We start from the raw sequence: 17,912 nt of genomic DNA on the forward strand, positions 1-17,912 counted from the left end.
GGTTTGTCATTGATGTTATGTGATGGAAAATGGTTGTTGAGAACACTTTATGTAGTGGCAATATGCCCGTGTTTGTGACTGTCAGCTTTTAAGGGACTGCTGACAGAAACAGGCTCGGACCGCCATCCCTTATTAAAATGAGTTTAGAGTCTGTCAAAGCTGTCCTTGTTTCTGTCTCCAAAATGAGATTTTCCTTTAGCTGATGGGATCTGGCAGTGAACAGGGAGTGAAGCATAAACCACAATCGGAGGGCAACTGGTGATAATTGAAATGCCACCCGCGAGACATTTCCTGTACCCTCTGAGCCAATTTGAAATGCTCCACTCTGTTCCTCTTCCCATCTTAAAACTGTCACCACTTGGCCTCTTTCTGCCAGTCAGCAGCAGGTAATTGGCACCCATTCAGAAAGCTGGACTTCACGTCTCATTGTATGACGGTTTTAATTTTAATGCTGTGGATGATTATGCTGTTTGGGAACAGCCTCAAACCCGATGACTGGTTTAGTTTAATTTTGATTCCTAGACCATACAGATAAGTGTGTAACCCCGTAAAGTAATTTTTGGCAATTAAATAAACTCTTAAACTCTTTCCTGTTTGGTGTGTATCAGGTGTACGCTGATATAATTTTTTTTAATGGACTCTATTCCCTGCATGTCACTCAGTCCAACGGTTTGGGAGTTGATACCATTACCATGTACAGGACAAGGCTACAATTAATAAAAATCAGTTGTCTGTGAGTGATGGGATGAATTGGCATATACCTAGAAATGATTATAGATGGGTTAGAGGAATGTATGCATGCAATTTTTAAGAGGCGTCTTAATCACCTCATTAAGACGTAATTGTTTTCAGCCCTCTGTATGCAAATGCTAAGAAACTGGTTTAACCAAATAGACATGAATTTCCAGGCTAAGTTTTAAAATTCCTCCTGAATCCTTCAAAAAAGGGTATGCTCTTCTAAAACATTTAAAAACATTTCCACAAACCTCTTAAGCACTTCTGGCTTTTTTTTTTTTTTTTACATATCTTAAAATTCCTGCTTGCCTTAGGAGTTATAAAATGTGTATCTTTATACAGCATAACGCAACATACAAACATAACATCCCTATTTCGTCTGTAAATCAACCCATTGGTAAACAAGGCTGGGACATTGGGATGCTCTTGTCAAAACTGTTTTGCGTGAACAGTTTGCCCTCCTCTTGCCCTCTTTGAGCTTTTGCTGAAGTCCATATTTGGAGCAAGGCCACTGTTTGTGCAGAGTGTGTTCTGGGCAGTTCGTGGAGGAATGATAAACATTTCCAAAAAAGCATTAATGAATTAAGTTTCTTTCCTCTCTGATTGGGTGGCATTTTGACAGCGGAGGCAAAAGGAGTTTGTAAAAGGGAAATATACTGAGACAAATATTGTTTAAAAAAAAAAAAAAAACATTTATAGAGGAGAATGTAACAGAATGTAAAGCAGTAAATTGGACTGCTGGACTGTTACTGGTTCTCTTTAGACAAACAGTATCAAATATAAATCAATATAGGGGATTATATGCATTGTATATGAACAGAAAAAAACAACTCTCAATTTCTCTCAATTTGGAGCAATCTCAGTTTGTTGCTGCAAATATATTACTATGTTTAGTAACAAATGCAGTGCAGTCATTCACTCTATGTGTGAATAATCCACTTAAATTATGACATGCATTTTAAATGTTGTCTGAATTGCTGATGCTTTTATTCTCTGGACACATTTTCACTTTTGTTTTCCTAACTGCCTCAGTGGTAGGGGCCAAAACATTAGGTATTACCGCGATTGCCCTCAGAGATCAGAGGCCATTGTAAAATGACCAAAGGTGACAGAGAGTGTTGATCAGATGAGAGAAGGTTGAAAGAAGGAAAGACCAGAACATTGTCAGTGAACTTTAAGATCAGGAAAAAAGGTTTCTTTAAAAGCCCCTTTTTAGTCTGTCCTGCTGAATATAAAGAACTATGCGAAAGAAGGATGGTTTGATCTCAGTGGCTTAATATGAATGGGAGTCAGAACCTTATTCTCTCTATGGACTCCATTCTTCCTAAAGTGACAGTTAGAGAGATTGAACATTGAACACTGAAACTGTCTCACAGCATGCTCACTGGGTCAGTTTGTGTGTGTGTGTGTGTGGGTGCGTGGGCGTGCAAGCACGCGCATGTGTGTGTTTGTGTGTGTTGCCAAGGAGATGATATACAGCTGAACAAGCTTGTCCTGATACCAGAGTCACTCAGGGGAACATGAAGTTGTCACATTTTAATGCTGGTTCTTTGTTTTTTAGGAGTAGCTTTTTTGATATCCCTTTAATGTTCCACATTCTTGTAGTAAGCTGTGACAGGAATGCTTAGCACCTTAATTTTAATTATAGCTCTTCATTGTTCTTATTTCATTCACAAGATTCATTATATTCTTGTTGCAAGAAGAGTCACCTTATGAAAGCGTTTTTTTTTTTTTTTCCTGAGATACTGCTGATTTAATATGTTTATAGGATGCACTGATAAATCAGTAACCATATTCTTAGACAGATTTATACATTTGCACAGAGACATAAACATGGTAACAGATTGCTTGCTTAGATTTACACGCCGTCTGTACTGCAGAAGGGTATGGAATTACTCTGTCTCTCTTTCATTCTTTCTCTCTCTCTCTCTCTCTCTCTCTCTCTCACACATACACGACACACACAGACACACATACACACACAGACACAGGTCTCTGTGGGTAAGCTATTTATAAGACTTTTAGTGTGTATATTCTTGCAAGCTTGTCTCTTTGGAGCGGTGTGTTATACAGTATCATATTTCACGGCGTGTATCTGTGGAGTGAACTGTAGCAGCACTGGCACTGACCCAGATCGTTGGCATTCCCCTCCTCTCCCTTCCATTCTGCTCTATTCCTCTGATCCATCCATCACTGCTCTGTCTGCCACAAACAGAGCCGCCTTGTACTGTGCTGGGGTAGACCCAGGCCGGCACCCAAGACTGGATGCCAAGTTTTATACCCATCTTCTCACCAGACAGCCGTGGTGACATGGGAAGAGGTAAATTATGAGCATTGGTCAACTTCATACATTCCAGTAGAGTTATAGACAGATGTTTGAGAGACGACATGCAACTGAACAAACCGTTCTTCTGCTTCCCTCTAAAAGGGGACGAGGATTGTGCATTGTTTAGGTAATCTTTAAAAGAGGTTGCCCTTTTTCAGTGCCAGGAATGGAGACTTTGAAGGCAGTAGATGCATCAGATGAAGGAAGACAGTACTGGTAACAATAGCATTCCATTGGTCATGACGTGTACCACTGGCAGTGATTACCCAGAAAGGCATCCTGTCACAGGGAGGCAGATCTGAAGTCATTTAGTGCTTTGCAAGAGACAAGAATAAATTCTGCGTTCAGTAGATTGAGTGACAGGTAATCACCTGAGATCAGGCAAGATGGACGTGTTGCAAGCAGACTTGTTTTACCAGAGCTTTGACTGTGCCTTTTGGGATGAGTTGTTTGTTGTTCTTTGCATTCCGAGTTTGTTTATTTCATTTCAGCGATAAGCTTTCACAGGACTGTTTCCACCATTGGTTCAGGAGAATATGAGAAAATAAACAAATTCTTCATTGTGCTGTATGATGCATCTTGCATCTGGTCAAACTTTCCAAAAATGCATTTGAAAAAATGGTATCCTAGAAATCTGTTCATTACACTGAAGTCATCAGTGAACATACATACATATGAAGGTGTTTCTGAAGTTTTATTGGATTAAATTTGCATGGATTTTCAGCAGTTCAGCACTCCTCAACCTCAAATCACCACTAGAACATTCTATTGAGGAGAATTAAAATAGATTCCTCCCCTTTTCACGTCAAACTTACCTCCCTTCTGTCCACAAACAAGGCACCAAGCAAACTTTATGTAGCATGAACTGATAACAGAGGCCCAGTGTAGTTCATTGGTCTTAAAAACATATAGGCGTATTGGGATTTAGTTGAATTGTTCAGCTTAACTCTGAAAGGTCTTCCTGTGAATGTCTGTTTCAGAGAAATAATTTGAGCTTTGGTGTTCCTCAGCCACATCAACAGATACTTCTACTTGCCTTTTCATTTCATTCATCAAAGCATTATTTAATGTATTCCCATGGCTGGACTGGGAAGAAAACCTTTATCTTTCAAAACAGGAAAAGAGAAAATGAATGCATAAATAGAGATAGGAAAGGACAAAAATGAAGAACATGCTTTGAAAGAGAAAGTGCAAGAGAGCTTGAAGTGTGTTTTTTTTTCTTACAACTCTTGTAAAAAATACACTGGCTGAAAAAAAAACAGCATTATATTCCTGCCATTGAATGAAAATATGAGGTTAGCAGTTGACATATTGTCTTGAACGTTGAAATTTTTAGTTCTGTAATAAATGTTCTCAATACAGTAAAGGTTATGGGCCATTGAAACCAAGACATTATATTTTTCAAAGTTCGTTCTGAGCCAAATGTTAGCAACCAACAAAACAGAACAGGGTGTGTGTGATCTGAGAGTGCTTAATGAAAACAAACTGAAGAGCCATTGTACTTTGAGAAGAGGATTTGCAATCACTCTTTCACATCATCCATTCCTTAATATCCATTGTCACAGGTTTTGTTTCTCTTTGCTCCCAGATACCTTCTCTTGAAAGAGACTCAGTGATTGTATACGAAATAGTAATATGCAATATTCTGGAATAAATTTGTACAATAAAACCTATGTAAGATGTTGACTTTTAGTAAGCACAGACATGCACATGGTACATGGATTTGCTGGATTGGAAGCACATACTGCCTTTTACGTACAACACAAAATGTAAGCCCTGTTTTCTTTCTTTTTTTTTTTTTTTTGCATGTTGACTCATTTATAATTCACCTTTGTTTGGGGAAAATATGACAACCTTGGAGAGTTGAGGCATTCTGTTCCCCAGCAGATTGACTGACAGTCCTACCCAGTGGGACATTTCCTCTAATGAATCATTAAGATGCCAACATCTCTCTCTCTCCCACTGAGATGATTCATCTCACTCAGTACCCAAATGTCCACACACTTTTTCTCTGCCCTGTCAATCATAAATATGAATAAGCAATGCATACCAGCGGTGGTCTTTGAAGCTTCATTATTAGTTTGTTTATTCTGGTTCTGTCAACAAGTTCTTACAATGATGTAATGTTATTATGAGATGCCAGCCAAACTTGTTTTGTCTCCTTTTATGGCACAAAACTGGTTTATCTACTTCCATTCACAGCATTCACTCATGTACTCTGTTTCACAACTGTAACTTTTTGATTATTATCTTTAACAGTTTTGTTCTGCAGATACTATGAAATGTGGTTATGAAGACATTAACAGTGGTTACAAATTCTTCAGTATGTGCTATTTGTTGTTATTCACTCCAAATCATTTAGAACACTGTGACACACAGGCCTCTGATTTGTTTCTGTGGAGTGGCTTTAGAATTTTGTCACATGTTAGCCTTGAAAGAAACTGGATCAGTGGATCAGTGTTTCCCACGGCAACTCTGAACAGATCAATCTGGCTTCTTTCCCATAGAAATCAGCTTGTCCTCCCACTCTCTCATTTCCTATCTCTCTCTCCCCCCCAGCCCCCCCCCCCCACTCCCCCCACACACCCACACCCACACGCCCGCACGCACACACACACACACACACACACACACACACACACACACACACACACACACACACTCTTTCACTTTGTTAGAACATGCTGGGTACAGTTATAATAGTAACTCCAGGTATCTTTTAAATCTTCTTCATCGGAATAATAAGTAGCAGCACATCAGCAAGTCAGCAAAGTTTTTCTGCCTGCAAGACATGTGCTTGTGCTCTGAAAGACTGCAGATAATTTATCCCATCCAATGAACTGGTGTCTTAATATTTTAGTTTTTTTTTTTTTTTTTTTTGAGTATTTGGGTTATGCAAAAATACCACATTCATAACAGCACACCGTGTCAGGCCAAATTTACAAGTGTAGTTTTTCATAAAATTACAACAGCTGTGTTTATGTGGTTCCCATCGTGGCCAGATCCCCCTTTATGATCTCCCAGTGTGCATTTCTCTGGAACTAAGTTACAGGAAACAGTCCTTTGAGGTTATACAATATACTGAGTGAGCTAGGCTCCTTATCTGGGTTCTTGAAGGTCATTTTTAAACAGAGACACTCAGAAAAGAGTGAGGTAAAAAAAATTCAGCGTGCGTTTTTCTAAAACACTCTGTCTGGACATTCCCAGTGGAGACAATAACACACAACAATAACACTACTTTTAGTGTAACACTCTAATTTAGAGTATAAAATACACTCTAACATGGAGGATAGGATATTTTTTCATGTTGAGGTTGTCCTATCTTTAATCGATATTCAAAGCTTTTAAAAAGTCATAAGCAAACACTTATAAAATGGCATAGACTCTGAAAGAGACAGACGGAGAGAGATAGAGAGACAAAGAGAGGGCAATGTGAGGTGGAAGCATTTTACTAAAAAGTTTTACTGGCCCACTAGAAATAACAGAGAAACCACCCACAGTGTCTGAAAGTACACCATTAAAACATACAGGGCCCTTGCCCAAGGCCAGTCCTCCTCATTCATTATGCTTTTGTAATACAGTAATAACATGGTTATTAAGCAGTTTACATAATCATTATTATTATTATAAACAGTAATAATATTAGCACAAGCTGAGAGCAGTGACATGAACACGGACCATCAGTTATTTATAACAACCCTTCTTGGTGGTCTTAAAATTGATCTAAGTGCCCATCATGATATACTGTGGCCTATTTCATGTTAAGCAAATCCTCACCACATTCACTCTCAAAGAGGAACCTTGGTGGTTGTCAACAGTACGAGAACACTACTTCTTAGCTGTGAACATTTTTCCTCACACAATAAAACTTTGGTGAAATATGTCTCAGGTTTTTACATAAGTGTTTTGATTTTGTCTGTACTTTGAGATATATATATATATATATATATATATACTTACTGTATATATATATATGTGTGTGTATGTGTGTGTGTGTGTGTGTGTGTGCGTGTGTGTGTGTGTGTCTGACACAAAGAGAGCAGAATGAAAATGAGAACATTAGCAGCTGGTCTCTCCTCTGTCTTTAATTGGGTATGTCCCAAGGCAGTCGGGCAATAATGGATTAGACTGTAATCAGCAGCTTAAAATCTGTTCCCATCAGTGACACGAGTCTCACACTCCTGCTGGCAAGAGCAGAGTTTATTTTCATTTCTTTTTTAATGACAAAACTGACCCATACTCACTCAGCTAATGTCTCTAAAAAATGTACTTTTTAGCCTCTATCAACACCATCAAACCTCTGTTTCCATATGCAGTCTGGCTAGAGGTTAAAGTCAATTGACACAGAGGCCCAGACACTGGTCTGATCAATAATGTTCTGCTAAAAGCTTTGTGTCTGTTTTTCACTGGCTAATTTACTGTAAAACTCTTGTCTCTCTTTTCCAGGAACCTTGGACATTATAGGTTTTGCGAATCCCTCCTGATGTCTAACTTATAATGTATGTGGCCTCAGTAACATCTGGAGTGCATGCTGATTCGCCCCTGTCTCTGCACACACCAGCACCCACTTAGACACACACATACACACACACACCCTCTTACAGTCCCAATGGGGAAATGCTCTGATCCTCTCTCACACATGCCCACATGCCTATTGATTTACAGAATGCACTGGAGTTCCACTGGATTCTAAGGTTACAGCAACCACAAATCCCCAAAAAAACCCTGTCCTATACCCTGCATATAGAGAACAATGGTCCAAACATTTCTTCTTCTGGTCTCTTTTCCAAAAGAGGTATTCATACTGGATTATCTAAGGCCCTGCAATAAGGATATATAAGATAACAGAATAATTTAAACTTCAAACATACAATGGACTGTAAATGTGGCCTTCTTGGTGACTCAGAAGAGGAGGAGGATTACAAAAAAAGGCCTAGGGTGCTGAGCCTAGCCAAGGGGTGGATGACTCTCCTGAGTGTAACAGAGGTGAGCTGGGGGAAGCAATGGCCAGGGGGTCCTTGGACTCTGAGGGCCTTACGAAAAGTCAGACTCTGCAGTTTTCTGTTTGGTTTAACTGTAACCATCTTCATCATGGCTTCGTACATCCTCACTGGAGATAAGAAAGGACTTCTACTGACTCCATCACCGTTTCAACTCCGGCTCATAGCAGAACCAGGACTTAACACCTTAAATCTGTCTTCAGATAAGGACTATGCCACCATTAAAGAGGTAGTGCAGAACATTGTCACTAAAGTGGAGTTCAGCCCCAGGAAGGTCCCGGACCTTACAGAGCTGAAGAAGAGGGAACTCCACGTAGGTGTTTTAGAATGAGTTTATAAATCGTACGGTTAACAAATGAAATGGGGCTTGCAGAGAATGTTAAGCATATGGATATAATTTCCTCTCGTGCTTTATTTATACACAGTGTAATATTCTAATTTTTTAATGAAAGAGAGACTTTTAAAACATAGATGCTCATTTATAGTTTTTAGCAGTATGTTTTCTCATTAAACATAGGCTTATCACATGATGCTTTTCATGAAGTATTTGAAGTGTATATGATGGATATTCTCTATTTTCTTGCACAGATATTTTCCATAATCCCTCAGAAATTCCTTAGTCACATTAAGAACCCATGCTGGTATGAGGAATACTCAGGGAATGGCACGGTGGATCCCTACAGAGCAAACTTATATTTTCTTTATTCCCGACGCTTCCGAGCGGTTTATGAATACCTGCGGAGTGCTTTTCGTCATCACCTGTACAACCATGCAGGGAGAAAGTACCGTCTGCGATGCCTTCCGTACTTCTACATCATAGGCCAGCCAAAGTGTGGCACTACAGATCTCTATGATCGGCTTCGCTTACATCCAGAGGTTCAGTTCACCACCATGAAAGAGCCCCACTGGTGGACTAGGAAGAGGTTTGGTGAGTTTGAAATATTATTGTATCGGTCTCAAAATTAGCCATGGGGGAAACTGTTTAGACCACATCCGAGTCAGTTAAAATTTAATGCAGCGCATATGGGGAAATGAATGCACTTGGCACAAACAAAATCATTCAACTTCATAAGGATGTCCTAATATTCAGGCTTCGCTTTTGTAACTAGCATTTTATTTATTTATTTATTTATTTATATTTGTCACAGCCTTTCACTCTTTTAAAAAAATGCTCTTGTGTTGGATGTTCCTTGGTCTCATGCTGATAGAAAAGTGGTAGCAAGAGCTCCTTGACTCCTTTTACTATACTGACACCTTAATGCTTTAAGGGTCTTTTTGTAAGCAGTCTTTTCTAATTCTGCAAAATTTAGTTGTATGAGCTTCTCTAGTATTCCTTTTTAGAGAACTTTTCTCTGTCGAATCCCTCAATTTCCTGATTACCTTTTTCTTTTTGTGGATGTTTTTTTTTTTTTTTTCATGTCACTGAAAAAAAAAAAGATTTTTAATATAGAAAAGCTACTCTTTTTTATTACAATAGACTGCCATGTGAGCTCCATGAGTTAATTAAAACCATGCTTTTAAATTTTGCTGAAAGCTTTAATGGAGTGCTAAGGGTTATGAAAACATTTATATTTCTAAAGTCATCAGCACTATGTTTATAAAAGCTGTCCGATAATTATTTTCCCAGTGAGCTGGTTTTATAACTTCTCTGCATGACAGAAGGGTTAATGATTGATTTGATGAAGTGTTACCCCTCTGAGAGGTGGCTTTGAACTGATCTGAAGTCAGGCTTTTTGTTGCTATTGAGTGGCTCTACTCCACTGGGTATCAAATGAGAGTTGTTTGTCTTTAGCCCTATTTTTTAATGGAGGGCCTTTAATTGAATAATGTGTGTCATTAGAATGAGTCAGAGTGCCTGTGAGGGTGTCTGATCACCCTCTTAAATGGAGTGCATCAGACAACAAGGCAACAAATGACCACTAATGCAGCTACTCTATGGCAGCTGAGCTGGGATGTGGGTGTTTGGATTAAGGGAGAGAGGGAGAGAAAGAGCAGGGCCAAATATAATATATTGGAACTCATGGTATGGGGCAACAGTTTTATATAGGATATTCCTACAACTGTGAACAATATAATAAGTGTTTGTTGACTGAGTCTCAATTATTGAATGTACAGTACTAATTGAGCTATAAAATGTAGTTTAGGCACTATACATAGTACTGGATATAGTAGCATGATTTAGCAGCATAGAGTAAATTTAAGTCATTCTTCAGAGTTCTTAAGCACTTTTCTGCATATTATTCATAGTTTCTCTTTCTTGTAAACGGTGATATGATCATGGCCACATCTGATATTACATAAAACCTACAGCTTAGAAGTCAACTGAGACATCACAAATTGAAGATGACATGAGTAAAAAAAAAGTGATTCTTTGGTTTCGACTATGTTTGGTACAGAGCATAAGACTTACAATTTCCATGGATTTTAACTTGGTTGTGGAATTAGCAACTTTTGACCTTGCGCTATGATCCAAATTCTCTATATTTAATCTGCCAGACAACGATACTTTAGGAACACCAGAGTCCTGTACTATGAAGCGAGGTCACTGGCTTATCCAGGTAACCTCTGGTTAAGTTAACTCAGAGTAAGTAATAATAATAATAATAATAACTTTATTTATACAGCACTTTTCAAAATAAAGTTACAAAGTGCTTTACAAGGATTAAAACATTTCAAGATTTGAGGCAAATAAAATCAGGCAATTACAATAAAATATAAGATGGAAATAAAGAATAAAATAAAACAGAATAAAAAAAACGCAGTAAACTTCATTCTCCTTGCAAAACAAAGCCATAGGGCTCTCCTACCAGGAGGTTTACTACATACTCTGAGTTAATTTAACCAGAAGTTACCTGGATAGGCCAGTTACCTCGCTCTGTAGTAGCCCCCAGGCATACGGGACATGGTCTAAACAAGTACAAGTGTAAATTGCAAAGGCATCTTGGTAATATTTTTTTTTAACCTTTCAAACAATTTATGTACTGTTTGTCCCTGTCTTTACTTCCCTGTCTTCCCTTGCCTGCAAAAATAATTGGCAGTATTTCACCATTTGCCGACTTGTAAATGAATCACCATGCGTGGGGTTGTTTAAACTGTAAAATAAAGTAATTCAGCAGTGTTGTAGACTTGGCTTGTATCCTGATAAATTATTGTGTTTATGGGACTAGAAATTATTCATTTCATATATGCAGTATATATACACTTAATTACTACTTTTTAGTTGTCACTGTAAGATTGAAAGTATGCGTCTTTTACTGTAATCACATTTTTTGGAAAATAGTTTTCCATCTTTTTAGTTGACTGATGGCCTTGGTGACTGAGGCTATCAACAATAATTCCATAAGTGCAAATACCGCAATACAAATAACATTTTTTGTGTTTCTAAGAAATATCTAATCAAAGGAATGGACCGGCAGTATTTGTTTGTGGTGGCATTGTCATCTGCTTTTTGTAACACAGGTATAATTCGACTGAGTCAAGGGTTGCACAACCCCTATCCTGTAAAGGACTACTTGGACCTGTTTGACCTTGCAGCTTTTCAGATTCAAGACCATCGCCTAGGCAACAAGTCCCAAGGCCAAAGCAAGAGAGACATTATTATTGGTAAAGTACAGGTTATTACAATAATTTTATCCTATGTATAACAACTAGACAACTAATGGCCATATTATGAAGGCTGAAAGTAACTTTAAAGGTTCCCATTCTACCTTACCCAATAAACAGACAACTCTCATAAAAGTAGACTGATGTCAGTAACAAAATGATAATGCAAAACAAAAGTCTATAAAGTTTTGTTAGTGGATCAACATACTTGTCATCCTGTCTCCCTTTTCATGTAGGGGAACGACTTTATACACAATGTTTCATCAGGTGTCCTGTTGGAGAATTACCTGAAAGTCAAAGGAGGGAATTACCATTGTATAAAGACAAATACAATATATTTCAAAAAACATTAAACTTTTAATGGTATAAAATACACACATTTATTACCAATTAGTCACAAAGTACAATTTTTTTTAATTTTGCGCAAATGGTCATTTATAATCCTGTATAACCACCAACACTTCAGAACTTCAAGACTAGAGAAAAGCAGTAATTAAATAAGTGTTCCAATTTCAGTGGTCATTTTCATGAGACATCTCTTGCTATTTATTCATCAGACTCCTTTTATGAGTAAAATCTGAAATGTCCTTATTGTACTGGAGATTAGGAAAACATCAAAGATGATGCTATTTAAATAAAATTCTGTGAAAGACTGATAGTACACACTCATTTCATGGATCTTCAAATGAAAGCCAGCATCTGCTCTGATCAAATAGAATCACAGACTTTAACTGAGGATCAAACAGTTTAGTGGGTTTCTGTATGTCTCTAATTCTTTTGGAGAACAAATGAGATGGGTTAATTTCTCACTTACCTTGTATGATTGGCAGGTGAAGCGAGTGCATCGACAATGTGGGACAATAACGCCTGGGTTTATTTCTATGACAATGGCACTGGATCGGAACCTCCTTTCTTAGTGCAAGACTTTATCCATGCTGTCCAACCAGATGCCAAGTTCATTGTGATGCTCAGAGACCCTGTAGAGAGGTACATTTCTCTTCACAAATGAAAAATCATTTTATGTTTAAATCTTATGAATAAAAATGAACGAAACTTTGTTTCATTATGCATGTAAGAAGGACCACATTACAATCATATTACACAGCAATTTATGCCCAAATATCTGCAACTGATAAATCAAATGGTACCTCTTTTATTTTGTCTGTAATAAACCAAGAGACTTTAAATAGGTGGCGTTGGAGTATTGTTATATACTAATAAATTATTTGAATAAAATCTTCTATTTAAACTGAGCTTGGTTAATTTAGAATTTAACCTGCAGCTTGTCTTTCAAGCCTGTCTTTCAGTCTGGTTATCAATTTTGTTACTGTTTTGTATTTTTTGTTACCTATGCACCATAATGTTACAACTGTGCTTTTTTATTCTTGTAGACTCTATTCCGATTATCTGTACTTTGGCATGGCCAATAAGTCTGTAGAGGACTTTCATGAGCGGGTGTCTGAGTCACTCCAGCTGTTTGAAGGCTGTTTAACAGAGAGGTCCATGCGGTCCTGTGTCTACAACACCACTCTCAACAACGCAATGCCTGTAAGTTAATATTTCCAGTTGAATGTGTCATGATCACCTTACTGGTCATGATGAATACTGGGAAAGCTGCCCCAAATCATCATGAAGCATTTGTCATTGTAGGTTTATTTTTCCTCCTGGACGAAAAACATATGGGCACTCACATACATTCAGTAAACTAGTTTATAGACAGGGTAGCACTTCTGGTCTCTCCAGCTCAGATAGATTTTCATTTGAAAAACTCATAGATATGTCACACATTTGTAATATCCAAGTAAATACTAATACTGTCCTCGAATGTGGCTGCTACTTGGTCTATAAATCTATAAAAAGAAGATGAATCTGTTCCTTTCTTTAATCAGATGAAAGCTGAGTCTTTGGTATGCTTGAATCCACCCGAACAAGATTAATTTCACTTATGAAATGGTTGAATATTTTTTGTGTATACAGCGGAAAATAGTAATTATATAAAAGTTTACCTCTGCAAAATTTATTTAGAATGCCAGAGCAGCTAGACTCTGTTACCTTTCTCTATATCGACAAACAAACAAACAAACAAACCCCTCCCTGGGATGAAACAAGTAAAATTACACATTACAGCATGTTACCATCAGAGCTTCAAGACGTAATTCTGTCAGAACGTTGTGCAAAGCTATCCTACTACAAACTGTGCCCAATGGTGAACCAAACAAAAAGAGCATGCCCTCTCTTGTATTTGCACACCAAGCAGCCCAAGAACATGCAGTGGTGGTTCGATCTGTTATACATGCACCTCTGAGAAGTGTTAGATGACATAAAGGCACCAGATCTTTATGTCTCTCTCACCGTTGGCACACTGTGACTTACTTAAATTCGATCTTCTACATATATATATATCAGGACTAGCATGGTCATATTTGGTTTTTGATTTAAATATTTCATCAAGAATAATTCCACTTTGAACCTACAACATTAAGTCATAAATTAGTGATACAGCAGTACACATGCAAATTTTCATTATTCCAAATTATTCCACTATATTACAATATGATATGCAATAGAATTAGAATTTCCTTCATGTTTAAATCTCTGCCATTCCTGACATCACACAGACACACCCACTCACACACACACACTCACACAATTTCCCTGCGCCATCTGCCAAAAGAGATGATGGGTTACTTATAATATATCTCCATCTATGCATTATTTGAGAGGAATATTAACATTTACATATGGATGTGAGTATGTACAGTGAGGACACCATAGCATGTGTGGGATGTCTTACAAGAAATGTACCAAAGCCCTGGTCTTAACTATACTACAAAGTTTTGAATAAGGAATTTCTTCCCCTCAGGGTTAACACACGTATCTGCTGATTGGGAGAGCAGCTCATTTTCCTTTACATCCAGGCCTATCCTGTCTTCCCGCTCACAAACATTTTCCTACTCTTAGCTAAATGACCACTCAGCTTTACAGCTGCATGCATAGTACACATTTTGATTAGTTCTGAATTGTGTTTACAATTTTATGCGCTCAATAAATGTCACACTATTGAACCCTCTCGTTAGTCTTGTTATTCAGTGTTGACTGCATCATAGTATTAAAGAACTACTCAGTAGACATGTATTTTATTAGCACCTACATAGCAGTATAGCAGCAGATTTAAACACAAAGACCTGGAGCTAGCCTGTAGCATCCTCCATTAGAGTAGAGCTTAACCAGGCAGTTTTGACACTACATCTGACAGCACGGACAGACTTAGCAGGACTGATCAGATGTCTAGGGTCTGATCTCAGCTGTACATATCCTATATTAGGAGCCTCTGTCTGCCAGAGAAACGGCTCTGACTAGCAGGGGTGTGACACAGAAGCCACAAGAGTCCTGTTGCAGACTGAATCTGAAGACAAACAAGATGCTTGCTGTCATAATGGGTGTCTAATAAATTGTTCGGGAAAGAGATACATTTCTTATCAAATGCTGACTTTTCCATTCATTGGAGGAAAAATTGATGGTATACGGAGAGCTAAGTTTGTATATTGGATATGAGATATGAGTAAGTCAGTAGTGTACTTGTGGACTTTACTGACATATTATGATAGAGGTTGCCAGTAAATGGTAGATCCTGAAGAACACTAGGTTCACAAATTAGTATGTACTTCCCTCTAGTGGTCACATACAACATGATATTAAACATTAATCACTCTCACTCACTCATTTTCAAAGTTGCTTATCCTAATTAGGGTCAGGGGTGGGAACCCAGGACCATCTTGCTGTGAGGCAACAGCAATACCCACTGCGCCACCCTAAACATTTACTGTAAAGTACTGTAAATCTCAATGAGGCAAGTCTCAATGGGTACACACACACACACTGTGAACAGTGAATTTGTCCTCTGCAATTAACCCATCCAACACACCAGTAGCATTCTTTGTACCCAGGGGGCATTGGTTGTTGGCCCTGGGAACTGAACCAGCAACACTTCAGTCATGAGCCCGGTTCTCTAACCTCTAGACCACGGCTGCCCATTTTTATTTATTTATTTATTTATTGTCCCCCCTTCTTTATATGTTAGTTTAAATGTAAATTAATAATCAGCTCAACAAATGTGTATCATGCTTTTTAGTGTGCAATACTGGACCAAGGTATCACCTAAAATTCTACAGATTGTTTGATGAGTGAACACAGCATTACTGACAGTGGCTATTTTTTTTTTATTTGATTTTTGGTATTTTTTCTGCATACAGTAGTGTTGACAGTCTTGACTTGTTAGCTGTTGTAGGTCTGAACTGGTAAAGCTGACTTTTAGCATAACAAAAGGTATAGTTATTGCTTCTTCTCTTGCAGGTCAGGCTGCAGGTGGGCCTGTATGTGGTGTACATCCTTGATTGGTTGACTGTCTTCAACAGAAACCAGATTCTTGTTCTGCGTTTGGAGGATCATGCTGCCAACAGGACACAAACCATGCACATGGTTTTTGACTTTCTCCAGTTAGGTGTGTTCATTGTTGCTAGGAACTGACTATGGTGCATGTAGCCTGGGGTTATTCTGTCTCTCACTGAAAAAGGAAAAAAGAGTTGGGTTGAGAAAAAGTGGATTGAAACTAGTTCTAAGGGGCAGTTAGGATGCTCTGTCTGTGCTTAAATATTTCTAGTCTGCATTGTATAAATATAATAGCTATGTTATAAGCAGAACTATGTTATTAGTTATTGTATGAATACATGAGGATTGTCGGGCTGGTACAATTGACCTTAGGGACTCTTACTTGAGTGTCTATTTGTGATTGGCTCCTCAGGACCCTTGTCCCAGCAAAAGGAGGCTGTTATCACCAAAAGTCCTGCATCCAACACAAGGAGACCAGCTGTTAGGAACCTTGGCCCAATGCTTCCCATCACCAAGGAGATTCTGCAAAGTTTCTACCAGCCTTTCAACCAGAAACTGGCCAAACTGCTCAGAGACGACAGCTTTCTTTGGACTGAAACGTGACACATAATCCCACACATATAGGTTGATTGAAATACAGAGCCACTCTCAGTCTAAGATCAGTGCAGCTGCCACCTTGAGGAAACACTGAGTATTGCACTTTACCTTAGTGACAGTATCTAGCACATTGTGATACCATAGCACTCAAGACACTTATTTTCAGTGTGGAAGGAGTTCGTGAAATCTCACAGAGGCTTCAAAAGGCAGCAAGATGACTGATGGTGAAATGAGATTTAAGCCATTTCTGCTGTCCATATAATTCTAGAATACTTAATGTAGCAATTTTATTAGCTGTAGGTTCTGATGCCTAAGAGAGAGAATGACTCAGATATGAGTGTGATTTTCCTGAGAAACTGTGTCTAAAGTGGAATGTGTTAGGTACCAGTCTGGATGTCAGATAAATAGCACTGTCACTCTGTCAAAGGGAATCAAATATCAGTGGGAAGATTACTCTTAATGTGAAAAAATAAAATTAGGGAGAAATGCACTGAGAGAGACTTGAACCACTGGAACAGAAAAGACTGCAATTTCAATGATATATCCAATAGCCAACAGCAAACTATTGCCAGAAACTAATCACTGTTCCACAGGTAAGGGACCATTTGTATGAGAAAATTGTAAGATATTATTATCATTATTATTATTATTATTATTATTTGAGAAATTCTGAAGGTTCGCCTAATGGTAATGAGGGAATATTTTGCTGGATGGTTAGTGCACACATGGAAAAACAATGTACTCTTATACTGCAGTAATCAGTGGGGAGCTATTTTAAAGTATGGGCATACCTTCTCTTAAATGTAATTTTCTATTCCTATTTAAGTTGTATTTTTCTAAGTTATAAAGAATGAAAAATATCACTGAAAAACAGCACTATGTTTTTAGGCTCTCATGATGTGTCAAAAACCTGTCCTTATTGTCATATCACATGTCTGTTTACTGAGGTGCACTTCATAAAATAAAACTCTAAATATTACTTAGTCTGTTGGTGGTTTCTGTACTGAAACTGTAGACTGCCCCCTACTATTTCACAAGCTAAAAGTGCATTGCAAGCTTTCTACACTAGAGGGCCACCAAGTACTATTGAAAAAAAGTGAGAAAGTGATTAGATTGGAAGGGATTACACTGAAAGTTCACATGCTCACGCAATGAATATTCATGACAAAAGTAGATTCTGCTATATGCATAATTCCTTTCCTTTGACTCATTGTGATGTTATACTCTACCCTGACCTGCAAGACTACTGGATTGGCACTGTC

The 17,912-nt window shown here is 38.1% G+C and overlaps 1 protein-coding gene across 1 annotated transcript; it reads left to right on the forward strand.

The window, feature by feature from the left end:
* The first annotated feature begins 7,641 nt into the window (after window positions 1-7,641).
* chst15 (carbohydrate (N-acetylgalactosamine 4-sulfate 6-O) sulfotransferase 15) lies at window positions 7,642-17,589 on the forward strand. Its single transcript, XM_030786997.1, has 7 exons — window positions 7,642-8,374; window positions 8,650-8,989; window positions 11,521-11,664; window positions 12,495-12,651; window positions 13,056-13,212; window positions 16,018-16,165; window positions 16,466-17,589. Exons 1-7 carry the CDS (start codon window positions 7,934-7,936, stop codon window positions 16,654-16,656), a joined length of 1,578 nt encoding a protein of 525 aa, XP_030642857.1. The 5' UTR covers window positions 7,642-7,933; the 3' UTR covers window positions 16,657-17,589.
* The last annotated feature ends 323 nt before the right edge of the window (window positions 17,590-17,912 follow it).

This window comes from Chanos chanos, chromosome 10 (assembly GCF_902362185.1).
Source record: "Chanos chanos chromosome 10, fChaCha1.1, whole genome shotgun sequence".
Taxonomy (NCBI): Eukaryota; Metazoa; Chordata; class Actinopteri; order Gonorynchiformes; family Chanidae; genus Chanos; species Chanos chanos.

Excerpts from the sequence above, each read along its gene's own strand:
- chst15 (XM_030786997.1), top strand. The coding sequence starts at position 7,934 with ATGGACTGTAAATGTGGCCTTCTTGGTGACTCAGAAGAGGAGGAGGAT. Across the intron at positions 8,990-11,520 it reads GTGGACTAGGAAGAGGTTTG|GTATAATTCGACTGAGTCAA; the intron begins GTGAGTTTGAAA and ends TTTGTAACACAG. Across the intron at positions 16,166-16,465 it reads TTTTGACTTTCTCCAGTTAG|GACCCTTGTCCCAGCAAAAG; the intron begins GTGTGTTCATTG and ends TTGGCTCCTCAG.